General features: G+C 37.6%; 1 protein-coding gene across 1 annotated transcript in view; it reads right to left on the bottom strand.

Moving 5' to 3' along the window:
• Positions 1-2,092, bottom strand: part of LOC122401160 (neurotrimin-like) — a 393,711-nt gene extending 391,619 nt beyond the window's left edge. Inside the window, exon 1 of the mRNA XM_043403122.1 lies at positions 1,950-2,092. Coding sequence (XP_043259057.1) covers positions 1,950-2,022 — 73 coding nt within the window. The 5' untranslated portion in view covers positions 2,023-2,092. The remainder of the gene's footprint in view (positions 1-1,949) is intronic.
• Positions 2,093-19,938: the final 17,846 nt, after the last annotated feature.

Here is a 19,938-nt window from a genome sequence, read left to right as displayed (position 1 = left end):
GACAAAGTTATAGAATGACTTCTCGTGAATGTTTTCGTCTTTCTGTGTTCTACAATTCTTACCTCGTTACAAAATTTTGCGCTTTATACGTCCCAGGCGTATTATTACACGCGCTATTTTAATTATATAGACGTGCTCATTTTAGAAATTGGAAAGCTAATTGCAATGGATATAAATCTATCAATATACATATATGATTTCATTAACTATTTTCTACTACCTTTCTACTACATTCTCTGAATATTTATGGTCATTCATTAATACACTATTCCTTATTCCTAACATGCCACCAATTTCCGATTTCCGGTTCAAACCAAATATTCTGAACTAAATTTAAATCTGAGTTTTTACAATTTGTCTTTTATTTTAGTTGGTTTCCTATCATCAAAAATATTCAACGAGTATGATAAGAATTGTATAATCTGATGTTTAAAATATGTACGTATATGTTAATTCTAAAAAATGGTAAACTTCTAAAAAACTCATTTGTAATTTCAAATGTTAATCGACATAATTCGTCTACCTGAAAAACGGTTTTGGCTGTGAACCAAAATGTATTTACGGAGCCACGTATAGAAAAGGGCAAATAGCATACGCTCTACACGAAGAAATATTTATGTAGGTTATGATAATTATACTAATCTTTACGAAACCGAAATTAATAATTTCTGCTACCACCGATAGGCACAAATTAAATATGTAACAGTTTCTATATGTGAATAAATTATTATTTGATAATATGAAATCTTATCGTTACATTCTAATATGATAAAGTAATTATCGAGGTGCCATTAATTTCGTATTCATTAACTCAGTTTTGACGAATGTACAAGAAGTAATTTTATATGGTTCCTAGTAGTATTCAATGTAATTTCAGAAATAAGAATTTTGCACGATACAGTAAAGCTAGTCACGTGGAAAATACACGTATATACATATAAACGTATTCCCATTATCCTAAACGTTTTAAATAATCCATTCCGTAATACGTAAACGTTCTGTTATCGTGTTGCACGTATAAGTTTTAACTTTGCTTTCTTATCAGTCTCACTGATCTTCGTAAAACGGTGTCCCACACTTTCATTAAAACTTGGTTAAACTTTTGGCCGGTTGTGTATCCGCTACTTAAATAATTCCATTCAAGTTGCCCAAGAATTTTGCAACACGTAGCGTACGGAACAGAATTTAACGATATGTAATGAAATATAATAACCGTAATATCACGATCTAGCAGTACGCGCACATTTGCCCTCCTGGCACGTGTTCGTTACAAGTGTCTTCGTACATTTCGGTTAAATAAAAATACTGTTCAACATTCCGTAGTTTGTACGTAAATGCGTGAAATGTAAACAAAAATCTTCGTACGAATATGAAAAAAGTTTAATATTCAGTGGTTGCGAACGTCGTACGCGTTTCGCACGGATTTGCTATTTTAAGCTCGCCTAAATAATATACAATTCAGCATTCCTAGGCGTCTAAACGAGTTTATCAGCTGTGCCAATGACATCATAGTTCACGGAATCATTTATAACGACCATTAAACGAAACTAATTGATACGTTTCATTACGCAGTAAGATTTTCAACTCGGCGTCCTGAGCGACGCGGGATTTACTTAATCGTAATAAATAGTGCGCAAGTAGCGTGCACAAAACGAAGGCAACCTTCTTTCCTTAATCCGTTTCACTGCGTTCATTCATTGTTTGCACACGTTTTATCGTTAAATACGCCGGGCAAAAAGTTCCAACACGGTTCCATCCCTCCCCCGTTGAATTATGTAACGTTAAACGTAACACCGTGGAAAAATATTTGTCGTTCCCGAAGCGTTCGTACAATGTTTACGATCTACCGACACGAAAGGAACGAGACCCATGAGCTGTCGCGACGATTTTCCAAAAAGTCTCCAGCGACAAACGCTGTAATTTCGTTCGTAGGATGATCGATCGCTCACCTTCTGATCGATGAGTCGCCGCGATAACAACGAACGCGGTCCACAGGATCAGCTGGGATGTTATTATTGTCATAATTGGCGTCCACGACGATTCGGTACGTTCTTCTGACACTTGACACGCACAGGCGGAAAATGTACGCGAGCCGGAGTCTAGATGCAGACTGACTCGTTGTGCGAAGTCCTGCAGGAGCAACACGACACGCATGCGTCCTGGCTTCCACGTGCCTGTCTCTTTCGCGTCTTTACTACTTACAGCGGTACTTGTGATTTTATGGACGCCCCGACGTGTAAGGAAGATTTCGAATTTTTGTCGAATGGATTCTAAAAAATACATCCGCCACTAACGCCAAGCACGCCCGGAAAAGGACAATGTCGAGAAACATTGCACGCCGGAAAAGAAACATTTCTACGTACCGTGTACAGTAAGAGCCAAAACCATAGCCCAACCACCACTTATTCTTTGTTTCTCGAGAAGCATATTTTCACAAACTTATTTCCAAATTAGGAAAATCAATACTTGTGACTTTCAAGTGAATTTTAACTTATTTCGTGTTTCTCGTGACGAATATGCTAGCAAGCTCGTATTTTGTAATAGCTGAACATTACCTGTACACGTTAGAGCTCGAATTCACTCTGATTTGAATAATTACAATGCCACGGTATATATTGAAATGATGGCAACCAGCGTCTCTGAGACTGCAATAATAATAGATAGAGATTTCGTTAAATGTTCAGCGCGGAACATTTCATCTATAAGTATTACATTTGAAGAGATTAAATTGTAGGAATTATATTGCTGGAAGCATTACGCCTGTGCTTGAAATTAATTTCAACCATGTACTTGCATTGTGAATAGAAGGAAAGGGAGCGTGTTTCAACACGCAGAACCAGACGTCACGAAACGCACTAAAATCGTGAAACGGAATGGAAATAATGCGTTAGGCTGTTGAGACAGTTAGGATTGTTATAATGCAACGTTACGTAGGATCACGTTGTTCCACGTTTAAGCCCTCGAAGCGATGGTGGCACTTATTTCACACTTATAAACCCTATCGGTCGTTACTCCAAAACTATACTGAATAATTATAATTAATTTATAAATACGATTTTATGAATATTTATGCACGTAATATCTTGTTAGAAAGATTCATTATTATATTTTAATAATAAAATTCATTCTCAGAAAAATAAATCTTTTAAATAACTTTTCGTTAGCGGAAATATTTCCTTGTAAAACAATACTCTGCGTATTCATGAAAACTTGCTCTCAGACTTTCGCCATTTACTTGCCTTTCACTTAAGTAAGTCTCTTGAAATTTCCCAGAATTTTATAACGAACAATGTAACGAATAGATGTACAACGGTTTATAACAACTGTACGAAGTAGACCGAAGAAATTAAAAAGTATCTAACCAAAGTTTAAAATGTTCTAGTTCCTCTCGTATCTTGAATTCATTTTCGCAAAATAAACATAAAGTCCATTCGCGAAAATGAAACACCTTGTTATACTTTAAAACTTTGAACATCTAATAACATAAACTGATTCATTATCCTGCCCTCGTTTTACCATTTTTACATTACTTCAATCGTCAAAACTCAAACGAACATTTCATAAAAATTAATCGCGATGAACGACAATGGAACTTGATCATCTAAAAACCGTCGCACAAGCTTCGTAAATAATGAGCGTGTAATTTTGAAGAGTATCGTATCGGAGAAGCGTCTTGACCCGAAGTATGCCTGTATGTAAAAAGAGGCGTTGAATTTTCTCAAGTTCTAAACTTCCTAGAGAACCTATAAGACCCTCTTCGACAACACGTCGCATGTAGAACGCGACTCGAGAGAGCACCAAGGGACGACAGAAAGCGAAGGGAAGGTAGACGAGGAGGAAGTCAGGAAAAGAAGGAGCAGAAGCGACATAACAAGTGTGCAAACACATTCTGCTAAACGAACATCGTTAGCAAGAGATTCACCTTTCGACATTCGCGTTTGATATGAATTTTTTCCTTTTTGCTGGCGCGCATTAGCGCGCATTTTTTCGTTCGAGGGAATCCCCGAGCCGTCTGAAAATCGCGCACGGCTAGAGCCTGTGACGCGAGTCTTAGACGGAGGCGAAGTCAAACGAGAAAACTTTGCGGATTAAGCGCAATCAAGTACCGATAATTCCCTGGCGAATCGTGCCACTCCTCTCAAACCCACCTGCGGACGAGTCGACGGAGATCGGAGGGACCTCCGTAGGTCCCATCTCGAATGGAGGTTGGATTGTTCGGGCGCGTTCGCAGCGACAGCGTCCCTTATCGTAGCCAACGAAAGCACCCGCGAGTATTATCTATCGAATTAATCAAGAAGATTCTCTCCTCGTCGCTTTAATTTTAACATTTATTCTAATATCAATTCGCTGACTTCGTTCCCTTAATAACGGGACGCGGCCCTTCGTTAAGATTCGAACTGAGACGCGCAAAGAGAGATGAATAAAATTTCCGTCGCGCCCGAACAATTTCAGAATTAATTATAAGGGAAAAGAGAGCCGATCGCCGAGCGTCAAAATTATTTGTGCGAGAATCGCAACGTACGTTGGAAATTTTTTCTTTCGCGCCTGTGTATAGTCAAATGTTGTTACATTCTTTGTTTGGTCGTTTCAACTTCGAAACTAACTGTAAAGGAAAATATGAACATTTAATTACCATAATGCAATGATAATATGCGAGGATATGAGTCTATAGAACTGCAAATGTACAACTTGTACGCCCGTTTTGCAGTGCATTATTTACGTTCCACACAGCTACCACCAATCTTAATTATTCAGTACACGTATGATACGTACGTTCGAACATTCTGCAAAATAATCCCTGTCATTGCAGATAAATATTCCTTTTCGTCTAAAAATACAAAGTCCTACAAATGAGAACATTCATTTTATACCGAATGTATCTCGCTTTTATCAAAGCTTAACAATTCGAAGCTGATTCAAACAAATTTTTAAAAATAATTTTAAAGATGAGTAGACGGATACTTAGGAACAAAATTTTGTGAACGTTTCTGAAATTTCTTTCGGTAGAAATGCGATGGACACAATCACCTGTGGGATTACTTTAACGTTCTACTTTTTAAGGTTCATTTGATCAGGGGAGATGTTCTGGACCAGCGAAACCAGTAAAATAGGTAATAATGAGACTAATAATTCGCGTCTGAAAGCCTCTCACGTTCTACGTAATTCACGGGGCTCGAGTACAAATGGCTCACCGTAGACTCTGTGCCGTTAATGTTAATATACAACGTAGAGCCACACGTGGAGGATCAGATTTCTAATTCTAATAAATCCCATATGGGGCGTGCCTGCTTGGATTGCGTCCCTTGAACGCCAGGCAATGGTCTTTATAATTCTTTAATGAACAACCGGTACGTGAATGCAGAGGAAAGTGAGGCGCTGATTCAGGACACAATGATAACTCGTGAAACAATGGATTCCATTGTATTCTACTTTCAAAATATAACAATTTATGTTACGCGTACATAGGATGTGTATGAAAGGTAGTTCAGAAAGTTACAAACTTTTAATACTCGTCAGAATACACCAAAAAAAATATGTACATAACGCTACTAGTTAATATTCATGGTTTTTGTAATTCATGCAATCTTTATCCCCAAAAAATATATTTAATAATGTTTCTTGTTTCAACTGGATTTTAAAATACAATATCAACTCCTTGCGGTACAATGACGAGTCTGACTCGTTACAAATTCTTGATGTCAAGCTTCACAATCATGAAGCTACTCACTGGTCATCAAGTCTTATACAGAGTGCTCAGCCACCCCTGGGAAAAATTTTAAAGAAGACTCTAGAGGCCAAAATAAGACGAAAATCAAGGATACTAATTTGTTGATTCAGGCTTCGTTAAAAAGTTATAGAAACATTTCCGGCCACACAGTATATTTTCGGTAATGAATTTTTTTCTCGAAAGTACGTAGGAATTCAGGAGTATGTGTATTTACCAAAAATGATTGTAATTGATCCCCGCAACGAAACATAATTTTTCCAGAACAATTTGAAATTTTTTAATTTTGTCGACAAATTTGTCCACATACTCGAATTTTTTTCTCGAAAGTGCGTAGGAATTCGGAGGTATGCGTATTCACCAAAAGTGATTGAAATTAACCTCTGCAACCAAAAATAATTTTTTTAGAACGATTCAAATTTTTTTTGTTCACCAAAGAATTTAGACACTACCCCGGTCGATTTTTCTTCAAAATTAGTTTTTCAATTTTAGTAATTTTACTTGACGGCCAACAGAAAAGTTGTCTAATACATTTTTGTAGGTGCCCATGAGCACTGCTTCAGAAAAAAGTTTCACTGAAATATATTCACTATTGTAAGAGTTACGGTAGTTTGAAAATTGGACCATTTTTATGGTGTTTTTCTCATGTTGCGGGGTCAAGGATCAACTTTTCGAATATTTTTGTAATTTCTACATATTCTTCACTAAAATACGCATTGTTTGCATTTTTAAACATTAAAGTCGTCCAATCTGTTCTGAAGTTATGACATGTCAAACATACGCATGAAATTTAAGGGGAACATGTTAATGGTTGGTCAGACATTACATTTTCGGTAAAGAATTTTTTTCTCGAAAGTGCGTAGGATTTCGAGAGTATGTGTATTGACCAAAAATGATTGTAGTTGACCCCTGCAACCAAAAATAATTTTTGTAGAACGATTTGAAAGGTTTTAATTTAATTTTTTAATAACTTTTTAACAAAGCGTCAATCAACAAATTAATATTCTTGATTTTCCATTAAAATTATTCCCAGGGGTGGCCGAACACTATACAGGGTGTCCCGTAAATAGTGTAAGAAACGGAAATGGGGGGTAGGTGAGACAATTCTAAGCAACAATTTCCTTTGCAAAAATGTCGGATGGGGCTTCGTTTTTGAATTATTAACGAAAAACACTGACCAATCACGGCGCTCGCCTTCCGCGCGCTCAGGGCCGTCCGACCTCGGAGAGCCACCGCGCCGGGTAGGTAGCAAGATGCGCGTTGAAAATACATCGAGGAACGAGTACAAATAATTAAAAATACTACCACTGCAACTGTTACCTAATTCGTGAATTACTACGTAATTAGTACGTAAATTACTAAATGGAATTTACTTTTTATTAATTATTTGTATTCGCTGTTTCCAAGGAAGAAGGAATAAAATCTCGGAATTTTTAGAAAATTAACCCTTCGCACCCGAGTGACGCTTCTCGCCAGAGTGTTTTAAAATTAAAATAAGAATTATTATCAGAAAATTAAAATAAATACGGTAAGAACCATTTGTAACCGTTTGTTATTAAAAACTGTACTGAAAAAGCAGACTGGATTTCTGCGTACCGAAACATTCCTCGAATGCAAAGGGTTAATAGAGAAATAATTGAAATTCGACTTACCCATTCATTTGCAAGTTGACCTACTGCGCTGACAATAGGGCCCGGCCAATGCACCGCTGTCGATCACGGCAAGGTCGAAGACCCGAACGAAAATCAGCTGATGGGCCAGCCCGGTCACTGTACCTGCTTCTCACCCCGAAAACACTTCACAGCACGGTCACTAACAATTTTCACTTTCACTTTTCACTTTCGCATACCGATGCGTTCCGTTGCACCCTTCTTCGATTGTTGCTTCTTCCTGGGTTGATAACGGTGCCTGGATGTTGCTCCCTCCTGAATTGTTACTCCTTCCTGAATGGTTGTTGCTCCCTGAATTGTTGCTCCTTCCTGGATTGTTGCTTCTTCGAACCTTGCTCCCTTCAGGATTGTTGTTCCTTTTCGCTGGGATAATGGACGCGATACGTGCGGGCGGCTTTCTTCGCGTTCCCCTTGGAGTCCGCGAAAACGAAGAACGAACGATAATACTCTGCGTTTACGCGTTCCATCGCGTGCGTCCGCTTCTGTTCAGAAACGCGTAGGTTCTGTGAAAAATTTTTACTGACAAATTGCATTTCCCTCCCCGAAAAAGTTCCAGGTAAGGCAACCTATTGTCGCGCGATTCGGAATTACCTGCGATCGGCGAACGTGCAGACCATGCTTTTGCCGTGTATCGCACAAAGCCAAACGTCTCTTCGGTTAGTTGACCCTGGCGGAGTTATTTTTTTATTACTGCAAAACTGCCGCAAATGTTTGCTGCTAACCGTGCGTTCGACTCTTCTATTCGAATTTTTATGATTCACCGTGAATATTTTTGTACACAAAACATATTTAATTGTACAACAAAAATATTTACCGAAAATATTAAAAAATATTTCTTTTTGGAATTTTTATTTCAGAAATAAAAACTAGAAGAAATATTATTTAATATTTTTGTTAAATATTTTTGTTTTTTGTTGCTCCAATATTTTTTATTATCGCATATTATCTATTATGTAACTGCCTCCTTCTTTGTGGATTATTTTTTATAAACAATACCTTTTTATTTTATACTCTTAAAATTTAAAAGCATGGAATTTTTCATGGTATATTCTTCTTTCTTTTTTACAACAAATTTTCCATGAAAAAATATTCACGGTGAATCATAAAAATTCGAATAGAAGAGTCGAACGCACGGTTAGCAGCAAACATTTGCGGCAGTTTTGCAGTAATAAAAAAATAACTCCGCCAGGGTCAACTAACCGAAGAGACGTTTGGCTTTGTGCGATACACGGCAAAAGCATGGTCTGCACGTTCGCCGATCGCAGGTAATTCCGAATCGCGCGACAATAGGTTGCCTTACCTGGAACTTTTTCGGGGAGGGAAATGCAATTTGTCAGTAAAAATTTTTCACAGAACCTACGCGTTTCTGAACAGAAGCGGACGCACGCGATGGAACGCGTAAACGCAGAGTATTATCGTTCGTTCTTCGTTTTCGCGGACTCCAAGGGGAACGCGAAGAAAGCCGCCCGCACGTATCGCGCCCATTATCCCAGCGAAAAGGAACAACAATCCTGAAGGGAGCAAGGTTCGAAGAAGCAACAATCCAGGAAGGAACAACAATTCAGGGAGCAACAACAATTCAGGAAGGAGTAACAATTCAGGAGGGAGCAACATCCAGGCACCGTTATCAACCCAGGAAGAAGCAACAATCGAAGAAGGGTGCAACGGAACGCATCGGTATGCGAAAGTGAAAAGTGAAAGTGAAAATTGTTAGTGACCGTGCTGTGAAGTGTTTTCGGGGTGAGAAGCAGGTACAGTGACCGGGCTGGCCCAACAGCTGATTTTCGTTCGGGTCTTTGACCTTGCTGTGACCGACAGCGGTGCATTGGCCGGGCCCTATTGTCAGCGCAGTAGGTCAACTTGCAGATGAATGGGTAAGTCGAATTTCAATTATTTCTCTATTAACCCTTTGCAATCGAGGAATGTTTCGGTACGCAGAAATCCAGTCTGCTTTTTCAGTACAGTTTTTAATAACAAACGGTTACAAATGGTTCTTACCGCATTTATTTTAATTTTCTGATAATAATTCTTATTTTAATTTTAAAACACTCTGGCTAGAAGCGTCACTCGGGTGCGAAGGGTTAATTTTCTAAAAATTCCGAGATTTTATTCCTTCTTCCTTGGAAACAGCGAATACAAATAATTAATAAAAAGTAAATTCCATTTAGTAATTTACGTACTAACTACGTAGTAATTCACGAATTAGGTAACAGTTGCAGTGGTAGTATTTTTAATTATTTGTACTCGTTCCTCGATGTATTTTCAACGCGCATCTTGCTACCTACCCGGCGCGGTGGCTCTCCGAGGTCGGACGGCCCTGAGCGCGCGGAAGGCGAGCGCCGTGATTGGTCAGTGTTTTTCGTTAATCATTCAAAAACGAAGCCCCATCCGACATTTTTGCAAAGGAAATTGTTGCTTAGAATTGTCTCACCTACCCCCCATTTCCGTTTCTTACACTATTTACGGGACACCCTGTATATTAAAATCAACACATTTTTACATTTACGAGGTATTCATGAAACAGATCTATTTTTTTTAGTGGTCATTTCTTGTATGTATAAATCTAAATAAAATTAAATAGTATACGTTCGACGAATTACTCGAAATTAAATCGTACGTCAAGGGGTTAAATACGTAAAATAACGTTTTATTTTGTTTCTTTCTCCAAGCTGTTCAAGTTTCCTACATTCGTATAGTATGTGGTTAGCAATTAATTGTTGGTGGTGGAGTGAAGTGGTTCTGTTTTGTCGAGGATGTAATCGCGTATGATTTTTGTATAATCGTTCCTTAAGCGAGACATTATATACTTTTCATTCATGGTCTAGACACATAACTGTTGGTAAATGCCCTGGTTTATGTTCTGTATATTGATCGTTTCATTATATTTCAGATATTGAAATTCTTATTATTAGCCAAGTTCACGTACCCGGCAAATTTTCAAATTCAATTGCCTTAAAAACGAAGCATTCGTACGACAAAATTTTATTCTACGGTTTTTATTAATATTTGCACGCCGGAATGTCTCTATCTCGTTCTAGCTACCCGTCCTTGTCCATCTTGCATAAACATTCCCCAAACGTTTCGTACTTATTATTCCTCTACTTTTACATTTTAAAAAATTCTGTAAAAGGCTGCAATTTTTAACGTTTGAAATTGGAAGTTTTCTCTTAATAGAAACGTCGTTCTGACCGTAGCGCGAGCCTCTAGTACAATTTTGGCAACAAAATATCGTGTTTGCGAATCCGTACCTAGCTATCCCGCTCGTATTCAATTTCAAACAACAAATAAACAACGCCTACGACTATCCATGCCCGCGCGTTCCAATTCATCGCGTATCTTTATTTGTACATTGAAACGAACATACCGATGGATTTATAATCATCTTCTCGCACGTTTCTCGAGCAGGCCGCGTTTCGATCTGCAGATTCCAATTGCGCGTACGCAAACAACACGTGTCTCCTCGTGTCCGACTGAAACACGCTTACGCGATCAGTTAACGCATCGTAAATATAAATTCGATGGAACGAACGGGGCTTTGTCAACGGAACGTGAGCGCTAAAAAAAAAAAAACCAACGTGACGCGTACGCGCAAACTTTTCGCGCATCTTTCCCCGCGGCTTGATTCAATCTGGCGCCATTGTAAACAATTGGACTGGAACCGTCGTTAAACATTCGCGTTGCAAAATTCAGATGCGCAAGAATTACGTTCGGGACAGTGACGAATCGATGTGTTTCGTTTTCACTCGGCTGCTAGCTGGGGAAAAATTGTTACGTGACTCGTAAATAAAGGCGCACGCTCCTGCGTGCACGTAGAGCGTTCCGTTTTAATCATAGTCTAATAAAATTACTAAACTATGGTAATCCGACACGCGCTAAGAAATATTTTCCTATGAAATTCTCTTAGAACGCTCGCACGAGGCTCGTTGATTGCTTCGTGAAAATTAATAAAGAGGGTTATTAAAATAAATAAAGAATTTTAATAATGTATGGATTCGCTGACTAATTCGTTTTAGAATTTAGAATATGTATAGATTTAAGTTTGTATTCCACTCGTTGGTGTGTCTGATAACTTAATACAGTAAATTTGTCCACTCATCGGTCAGGTGTTAGGTCAAACGAGAAAATTGGAAGGATGGAAGCGTGGTAAGTTAGCAGGATAGTCAAAGTTGATGGTGGCGCGCAATAGATGAAGTGTTTGATCAAGAAGTAGAGAACTTGCTAAGTTTAGCTGGAAGCTCAGTTTTAGGTTTATCGCGAAGACGTCGAACGAAGATATCGCATTGGCCGTAGAATCTTCAGTTTTAAGACGTTTAGATTTAAACTTAGCTCGAGTTTGTTTTAAAGTCGCAGCGTGCAAATCTCTGTACACTATCAAACAATTATCGTTATTCGCTTCAGTCGCTATTCCTTTGGAAGACTCGAATTAACCGTCACTTGGACGCAGATAAAAAGTATGTAATTGCTTGGTCACGTTATTTACGAAAAAGATAAATTTTTCCATAAATTGAAGCTATCTATGTCTGTGAAATAGAAAAGTTATTTAATAGTACTCCACTCAATTATTAACAGTAAATAGAAATAATACTTATTTCTGACCCTCCTTAATTCTGTTTGAAAGAAGCAAGTGATCGACCGTGTAACTGGTACGAAAAGTCAGTTGCTATTCTCTGATAATTTGATTCAAGGGAAAGATTCTTAGGCCACAGAGGGTCTGTTGAAGTCCCTGACTCGGGATCCCTTTCTGTTGTCAGACGTTCTAAGTCGTATCCACGCTTGAGGAACCTCTTTTCGGAGGCATCGATCTTCTTCCTCTTCAATCGGATTCGGTGAAGGAAACGGGACTGATCTTAGGACCAGCTCTACGGTTTATTTTCTTCGGTAAAATAACGCATCTGTAAAAGATTTTGACAGATTTGCGAGTACAGCACTCGTAAAAAAGAATCGAACGTTATCGCTGCATTTTTTTTTACAAAATAAAATAAATAAATAAAAAGAGCAGATATCATTCTTTACATTAAAAAATTGAATAATAATTTTTCAATCAACCATATTCATATTCGTTCGATTCTACTGTCGTTAAATTAAATATTTATCAATTTATTGCGGCGATTTCAATTATTCAGACGATCACGTACGCTTAATTTCTTTGGTGTAACACAATTTCGAAGATATTTAATTTAAACTGGAATTATACTCATTTACATAAATCACACGATACCTAAGCACCGAATTACAAATAGAAATTAAATTTAAGCAAATAATTCAACATCACCCTACCAAGTATGGAAATCTCTAATAGCTATTTTCCGTCCACGTTTGCTCTAAAACGTCGACATTAATCTTTCATGAACCTTTCTAAACTAAATTAATCTTACGATCGTGTTATTTCAATACGCTTTGAAAAACAGAATCGATTTACCATCTTCCCACGAGCAAGAGTTAACTTTCGTTAAGTAAAAATACAATATTTTCGGCTGGAAAATCGTTTCCTGGCCGCTGTCCGTTAAATTGATCGAGGACGCGAGAAAGTACAGCGAGCAGACAGATCACGTCAGTGAAAATGTTCCGACGTTGACTCTATCGGTTCGCCGTGACGAGAACGGAAGACCCGTTGCAACCTTATGGCGTAATCCAAAAGTAACGTAACGATCTGTCTTTTCGCGAGAACTCGGCGAGTTGGCTGCACGGTGCAGGACACAAACACGGGCACGGATGCGACGTACAAAAGGGATTAACGGAAGAAGGAAAAGCGTAGAGAAAGGCCGTTCGTGCAAATCCAAGAAGCTACCGGAACAAACACGGACAACCCCCGGCCTCCGAACCCTTTAGCCATCGGCTCTTTTCCTTTTTCCAAACCATCGTCCGTGCTCTACGCCGAGTAGAACCAGCTAGTGGATCCCCGACAGTATTTCAGTGAAGTATCTAGGAAGTGAAATGAAATGTAGAGGGCTCGGAGGCGTGACTCGAACTCGTATGAGTCGCGCCAGATGTTACAATATTTACTGCGAGAAGAGTTTTCTCCTATACACCCCTCGATAACCCTCTATGTTTCCACCTAGATGCTCGTGACGTGTGTACACACGTAACTGCCACCGTACGTGCAACCGTTCGCACGTGTGGTGATATTAATGCCCCTTAATGACAGCCGAGAAGAAGAGACGGCGAAAGGGGGCGGATTGGACCGATTCTTTCCAAGATCGAAGGTGAATACGAATAACGTGACTTCGGTGGGGCTGGGGCCACCACCAGCTAGGCGTTCTTCCTCCGGGGGCCTCCAATTACTCTTTGGAAACTGTAGACCGACGTTAATTACCTTTTCGATCATGGACGCTACGAGCGTTCGCCGCTCCGGTAGCAACCACCGATACACTGTCAGAGAAATAAAGTTCTCCACGGTAATTGTTTCTATAGACGTCCGCTGTTATCTCATTATCGCGTATCGTTCCAAGTAGTTTCCAACGAATAATTTCACACCCTTCCGTTTCAGCTTGATAGACCAATCGAATTTTCAGTATGTTTTATAGTTAACTGAAACAAGACGTGTGTTGGCTTCCACAAAGTTCGTTAAGTCTGATTTATATGTATAGCAAATAGATAATATAACACCTATTTACAAACGCAATACTTTATTAACAAATATACATATATAGATAAACGTGTTAACAGGAAAATGTAACAATGATATACAGGCTGAGAATCCTAACATGACGAACTCAAATAACTCGTAAGGTATTCGTTGTACGAAAAAATGTTTCAAACAGAAGTTGCATGGTATCTAGGGGAACATACAGTACTCTAATCTGTTTTTTATTACCTCACTTTTTTATTGAGATATTAGGGTCACCTGCAGTTTTTTAAATGGAATGTCTAATATTTATTTTCGAATTCGAATAAATCATCAAATTTTGCGTAAAAAGGTATTACACAAAGTGGGACTTCAAATTAATAATTACTGAGATATTTTTTAAACAAATTTTATTTCAAGCGGTGTTCGAAGTGCTGTCCATTACAGTCAAAAATTTGAATAAGAGATTCTACAGGCCAACATAAAACGAAAATCAAGAATGTCAATTTGCTGATTGAAGCTTCGTTAAAAAGTAATTAACAAAGTTATTGTTAAAAATTATTAATAAAATTTGTATACCTACACGAATTTTTTTCTCGAAAGTGCGTAGGATTCCGTGGATATGTCTATTCACAAAAAATGATTGAAATTGACCTCCGCAATCAAAAATAATTTTTTTAGAACGATTTAAATTTTTTTTGTTCGCCAAAGAATTTAGACACCTACCCCGTCGATTTTTCTTAAAAATTCGTTTTTCATTTTTAGTCATTTTGCTTGGCACCCTACAGAAAAGTTGTCTAATACTTTTTTGTAGGTACCCATGAGCACTGCTTCAGAAAAAAATTTCATTCAAATATATTCACTATTGTAAGAGTTATGGTTATTTGAAAATTACACCATATTTATGGGGTTTTTCTCATTTTGCGTGGTTAAGGAACACCTTTTCAAATATTTTTGAAATTTCTACATATTCTACACTAAAATACGCGTTGTTTGCCTTTTGAAACATTAAAATCCTCCAATCCGTTCATGAGTTATGATGTTTTAAAGATTTAGATGAAATTTCGGGGGAACCATTTCAGCCTCAGATTATATTTTCGGTAATGAATTTTTTTTTCGAAACTGCGTAGGATTTCGAGGGTATGTCTAATCACCAAAAATGATTGTAATTGACCTTCACAGCCAAAAATATTTTTTCCAGAACGATTTGAAAATTTTTTTTTACGCCGAAAATTTTCCGGTCGGTATAGAACTTCAAACGTTAATAACAATTTAACGAAGCCACAATCAACAAATTGGTATTCTTGATTTTCGTCTTATTTTGGCCTCTTGAATCTCTTATACAAATTTTTGACTGTAATGGACAGCACTTCGAACACCGCTTAAAATAAAATTTGTTTAAAAAATATCTCAGTAATTATTCATTTGAGTAATTTGCGGACACTTACCCCCGTACAACCCGCAGTGGGTGGGATTTCGAATGTCAGGAGGACTGGCCCACGAGGGATGAGCAAAGTTTTTACTGGTTAATAGAGTCTCCACCTATTTTGAAATAAGTATATAATCACGAGCAGAATAGACCACTTCAAGTTACACAAGAACATTTAACAGTTACAAGTTATACAAGAACCTTTACAAGTGACACCCAGAACAGAACCAAGTTACGAACAGAACACTTAAAAGTTACGGTCAGAACATTGTAAAGTTACACAAGAACATTCAACAATTGGTTAGAACGTAATTAGTACAGATTAGATGCCAGAAATCTACGAAACATTTATATATGTTAATTGTTAATTTGCTAATAAATTTGAAGTATCTGTAATTAGGTATTAGACTTATCTATTACTAAATAACTCGGCTCCACGAGTCTTGTGGGAGCCTACACCATGTTTGGGATTTCAAACAACGTGTCTCAAAAAAATTGACCCAGAAAATCCTTGCTTTATACCGCTTAGCGCGAGTTCTTTGTGATCCCCCTTATATTAATCCTGTCAAATAAATAAAGCCCTACGGGTATCGCTTCTCAGACTATCTGAGAAAAAATTGGAAATTAAAATTCTTTGAGATCGACGATGGAAATTTACCAGAGATAATTAGACGAGCAAGGATAGAAAATTGTCCAAAGCAGGTTGTTACGTTCCGTACGATCGGCGCTGATCGAATCTTTCTGACGTGTAAAAGTAGGTTAATTCGCTGGTATAGATCGCAGGAGGGTGTACTCCCGTGGGATAGCTCCTTCCTCCGTGCAGTCTCCCTCTTCCATTTCACACATCGTCCCGGATAACGCGACATCGCATTAATGTGTAATTGGTGGCGAGCTGGCAAGGTGACACGATACCGGGACGCCAAGAGGGAGGCCGGCTATGTGATGTAGTGGCGGCAAGCCTGCCGCTAGCATAGACATTTTACCCGTGGAAGACGCATGGTCCTTGCTAATATGACGTTTGAAATATGGCGCAACGCGCGTTCGATGGTACGGGAAGAGGTGCTCGGGCGAAGAAAAGAGACAGAATCGAGCACCGGCGCGTACAACCGAGGTAGAACCGGCGAAACGAACTCGCGAAGGAAAACAAAGCTGAAAGATATTAGGCTCGAGCACCGGCGAGCAGTTTTTGAACTACCGGTTAGGAAAACTCGTCCAAAGAGAAAACAAGTGTTACGCGTTCATCCTCGTGCCAGTTATTTTTCTTATTCTTGTTTCACGAGAATTAACCCCCCTACGCGAATCTTTACTTTATCTTTCGAGAACAAAATTATTTCGTAAACGATTCGATGCTTCGATCGAACGATGAATTACTGAACACGCAGAGATGTTCGAAAAAAGAAAAATACACTAACGATAAATCGATGCGGTTGAAGTTTCATTAAAAGCGTGCGTTGAAAATATATACGTACGAAAAAGCCTAAAAAATGTCTAGTTATTTGAAACCGAAAATGCTGTTACCCAATACTTTGCTTTTCGCCAAAACGTAAATGAATTATGTTCGTGCAATTGGAGAATGTTTGTCAATATAAATACAAGTAACGTCAATGTTGATAATAATAATTATATTATATAACGACTAGTGCTGTATACTTAATTGTCAAAATATCGTGTCGTTTCGTTATTCGTTACTGAGACACACAGGATGGATATCAATATCGCATGGCTGTAATCAGAATATGATGAACGTTATGGCCGTCAAGCGAACGTATCGTTAGCAATATGTTTTCACCAAGTTTGTAGAAGCCATTCTAGATCCGTCGCTACGAGTTTGCATTAACTGAAAACAATGAAACTTTTAGTTTCGTCGCTAAACCGTCTAAAGTCAATTTCATCTGATGTTAAGTATGTCTATTCCGTAGACGAATTCGGCGATTAAAATTTATAGAACTTTTCTAAATGTTTCTCGAAGGTGCTAGTTTCGCAACTATCTATACGTCTAACCTTTCAAGAATGTCTTAGAGATGAAATTAGAACTGTGATCTGAGGTTAACTTAGTTTTAAAGATAGAATCTTCGAAGTGTACGGATACGGAATCTTCTCAACTTTCGAACCCTGCACACGGAACAAATTTATCTCCCGTACAATATGCATTAAGCTTTCAACGATTCTACAAAGTATGGATTTGTACTATCACAACTTATAACAGTAACGTTTTATAATTTACACTTTTACAATACCTAATTTTTTTGATCGACCGAAAAAGAATTGCGAAAAAATATTGCAGTTTTTTTAAATTTTCTCTTGAATTTGGAAGATGGTAAATTTTCTTCTTTCTAACACTTGTGCGATTCATAAAGCATATTTCAAATTGTTTCGAACGTTATTCAATACCAGAAGGTCTCAAAAGTCTTGATTGAGCTTGAAATCTTGATGGATCTTCAAACTTTTAATGAGTCTTGAACACTTTACATAAATAAATTTATGGATTCGTAAAACTTATCGCAAATTTTATGTTCGAAAATGCATGTCACCTATTCAAACGTATTTAAATTAAAATAAATTTTTGAATGTATATGTTCTACGTAAAAAATAACAATGATCATAAATTTTCGAACGATCTTGTGATCGTTATTTTGCCATGGAAAATTTTGATTTTGCACTTCCGTGAATCGCTTAGAAGATATATCAATTCGGAACTAGACTTATGAGAGCTGCTCTTTAAACGATAGGGTAAGATTCTATATTAAACGATGTATCGCGGAAAGATATTTATAATCCTTCATCTACGATATCATCGAGCACTTTATCACGTCTACCATATTCCTTAAACGCTTTGACAAAGTTAGGTCCATTATCAGTCACGGTACCTGTAAGTTTCGACGTGTGCAAGTGAAATTCCCTATTAATTTTCTGCAGAGATAGCGCTACTTTATCAAATGAACGACTTCCTTTCGATCGATGGCTAACTAAAGCTGCAGGTTTTCTTATAGAACTACAAAAGTCTGATGGTAGCTATCGCCGCAAAAAACCTCTGTATATTTCACTAATGGGTCATATAAGATTCACGATTTCTATTTCTCTTAAAAATTCTAACGCTTTTTGCACGATTCAACGTTTGCAGAAAATGCGGAAAATAGCGAACGCTGTTGTTACTGATTCGATAAAATGATCGAAAGAAAAGTTAGCCCGTCTACGCTCTGATTAGACACACTATTCAAGACTTGTTACGACTTGCATAGGCCCTCGTAATTTGTAAAAACCGTGACCATTTATGGCAGAATTAGCTAGCGACGAGCAAGTACCTACAATCGACCCTTAACCCTTTGTTGGCCAAAGTTCATCGATGGTGGCCATAACCTGGAGTTCATGGTCAGCCAAAGTGTACTTTCATTTTCTCTCTTATTTTTCACATTATTAATGCTGCGTCCAAAAACTCCAGTTCAACCCCGGAAAGGGCTTCTACGCCAGTCTTCCCTTCCCGCCAGTACAACTAAGCCACAACTACACCAATCACTCACAACTAAAATCACTCATACAACACGACAAATTAGTCAACAAGAATACAATCGAACAAATGTACATCCAACGCAACCAAGAAATCGTCAGTTTGTTCCAGTCATGAGCAGTGAAACTACACAAGCATTCAGTGCATACAGCTCAATGCATTCAAATAAATACATCATAAAAGTAACAGTCAAAGAGTCTACACCAGTCTTGTGCGATCAGTATTTTATTTCAACGTTCCTTTCTCAACAACAAGATTGCACACTTCAACAGTCAAGTGTGATCAGTAGACTGCGGATGTTTATGTCAATAAAATATGTCAAAATATGTAAGTGACATATGTCAAATATATATCAATAATATGCCAAAATATACAGAAATATGCAAAATATATTCGAAATATGTTAAAATAATTTTATTACTTAAACATAATAATAATCAATTATAATGTAAATTACAGTATGTTACGAGTATTTTTTCAATATTGTCAAGAAATAGTTGATGATGTTTATTGCTTAAAGTCAATTTATAAACTGAGAACGAGCGCTCAACATTACAAGATGTTCTTTAACCCCTTACCATACAATGACGAGTCTAACACATCACAAGTTCTTGATGTCAAGTTTACAATTATGAGGCTACTCACTCGTTATAAAGTCTTATAAATTAAAATCAACACATTTTCACATTCACAAGGTAGTTGTAAAACAAATCTATTCTTTTTCGTGGCCATTCCTTGTACGAATTTAAACCAAATTAAATAGTCTACGTTTGAAAAATAGTTTAGAATTAAATCGTTCGTCAAGGGGTTAACAATCTGGCTTCATAAAATTCGTTTCCGTAGAACCTATCTGTCAAGAATATTTTAGAATTACTGATTAATACTATCTGTAGCATCTATGAACTATTTACCACTAATGATTCACTATAGGTAAACACGAGATGTATAAATAGGTATGTTATCATTTCTGCTGTGACTATTGTACAGAAACGTTGAATTAGTAGACTGAAATAGATGTTCGAAAGCCCATATAAGCATTAATCT

Source organism: Colletes gigas, unplaced genomic scaffold (genome assembly GCF_013123115.1).
Source record: "Colletes gigas isolate AHSC1104 unplaced genomic scaffold, ASM1312311v1 Colletes_gigas_Sc00022, whole genome shotgun sequence".
Classification (NCBI taxonomy): Eukaryota; Metazoa; Arthropoda; class Insecta; order Hymenoptera; family Colletidae; genus Colletes; species Colletes gigas.
Note: the sequence above shows the minus strand (reverse complement) of the source record. Positions and strands in the feature narration are given on the sequence as shown.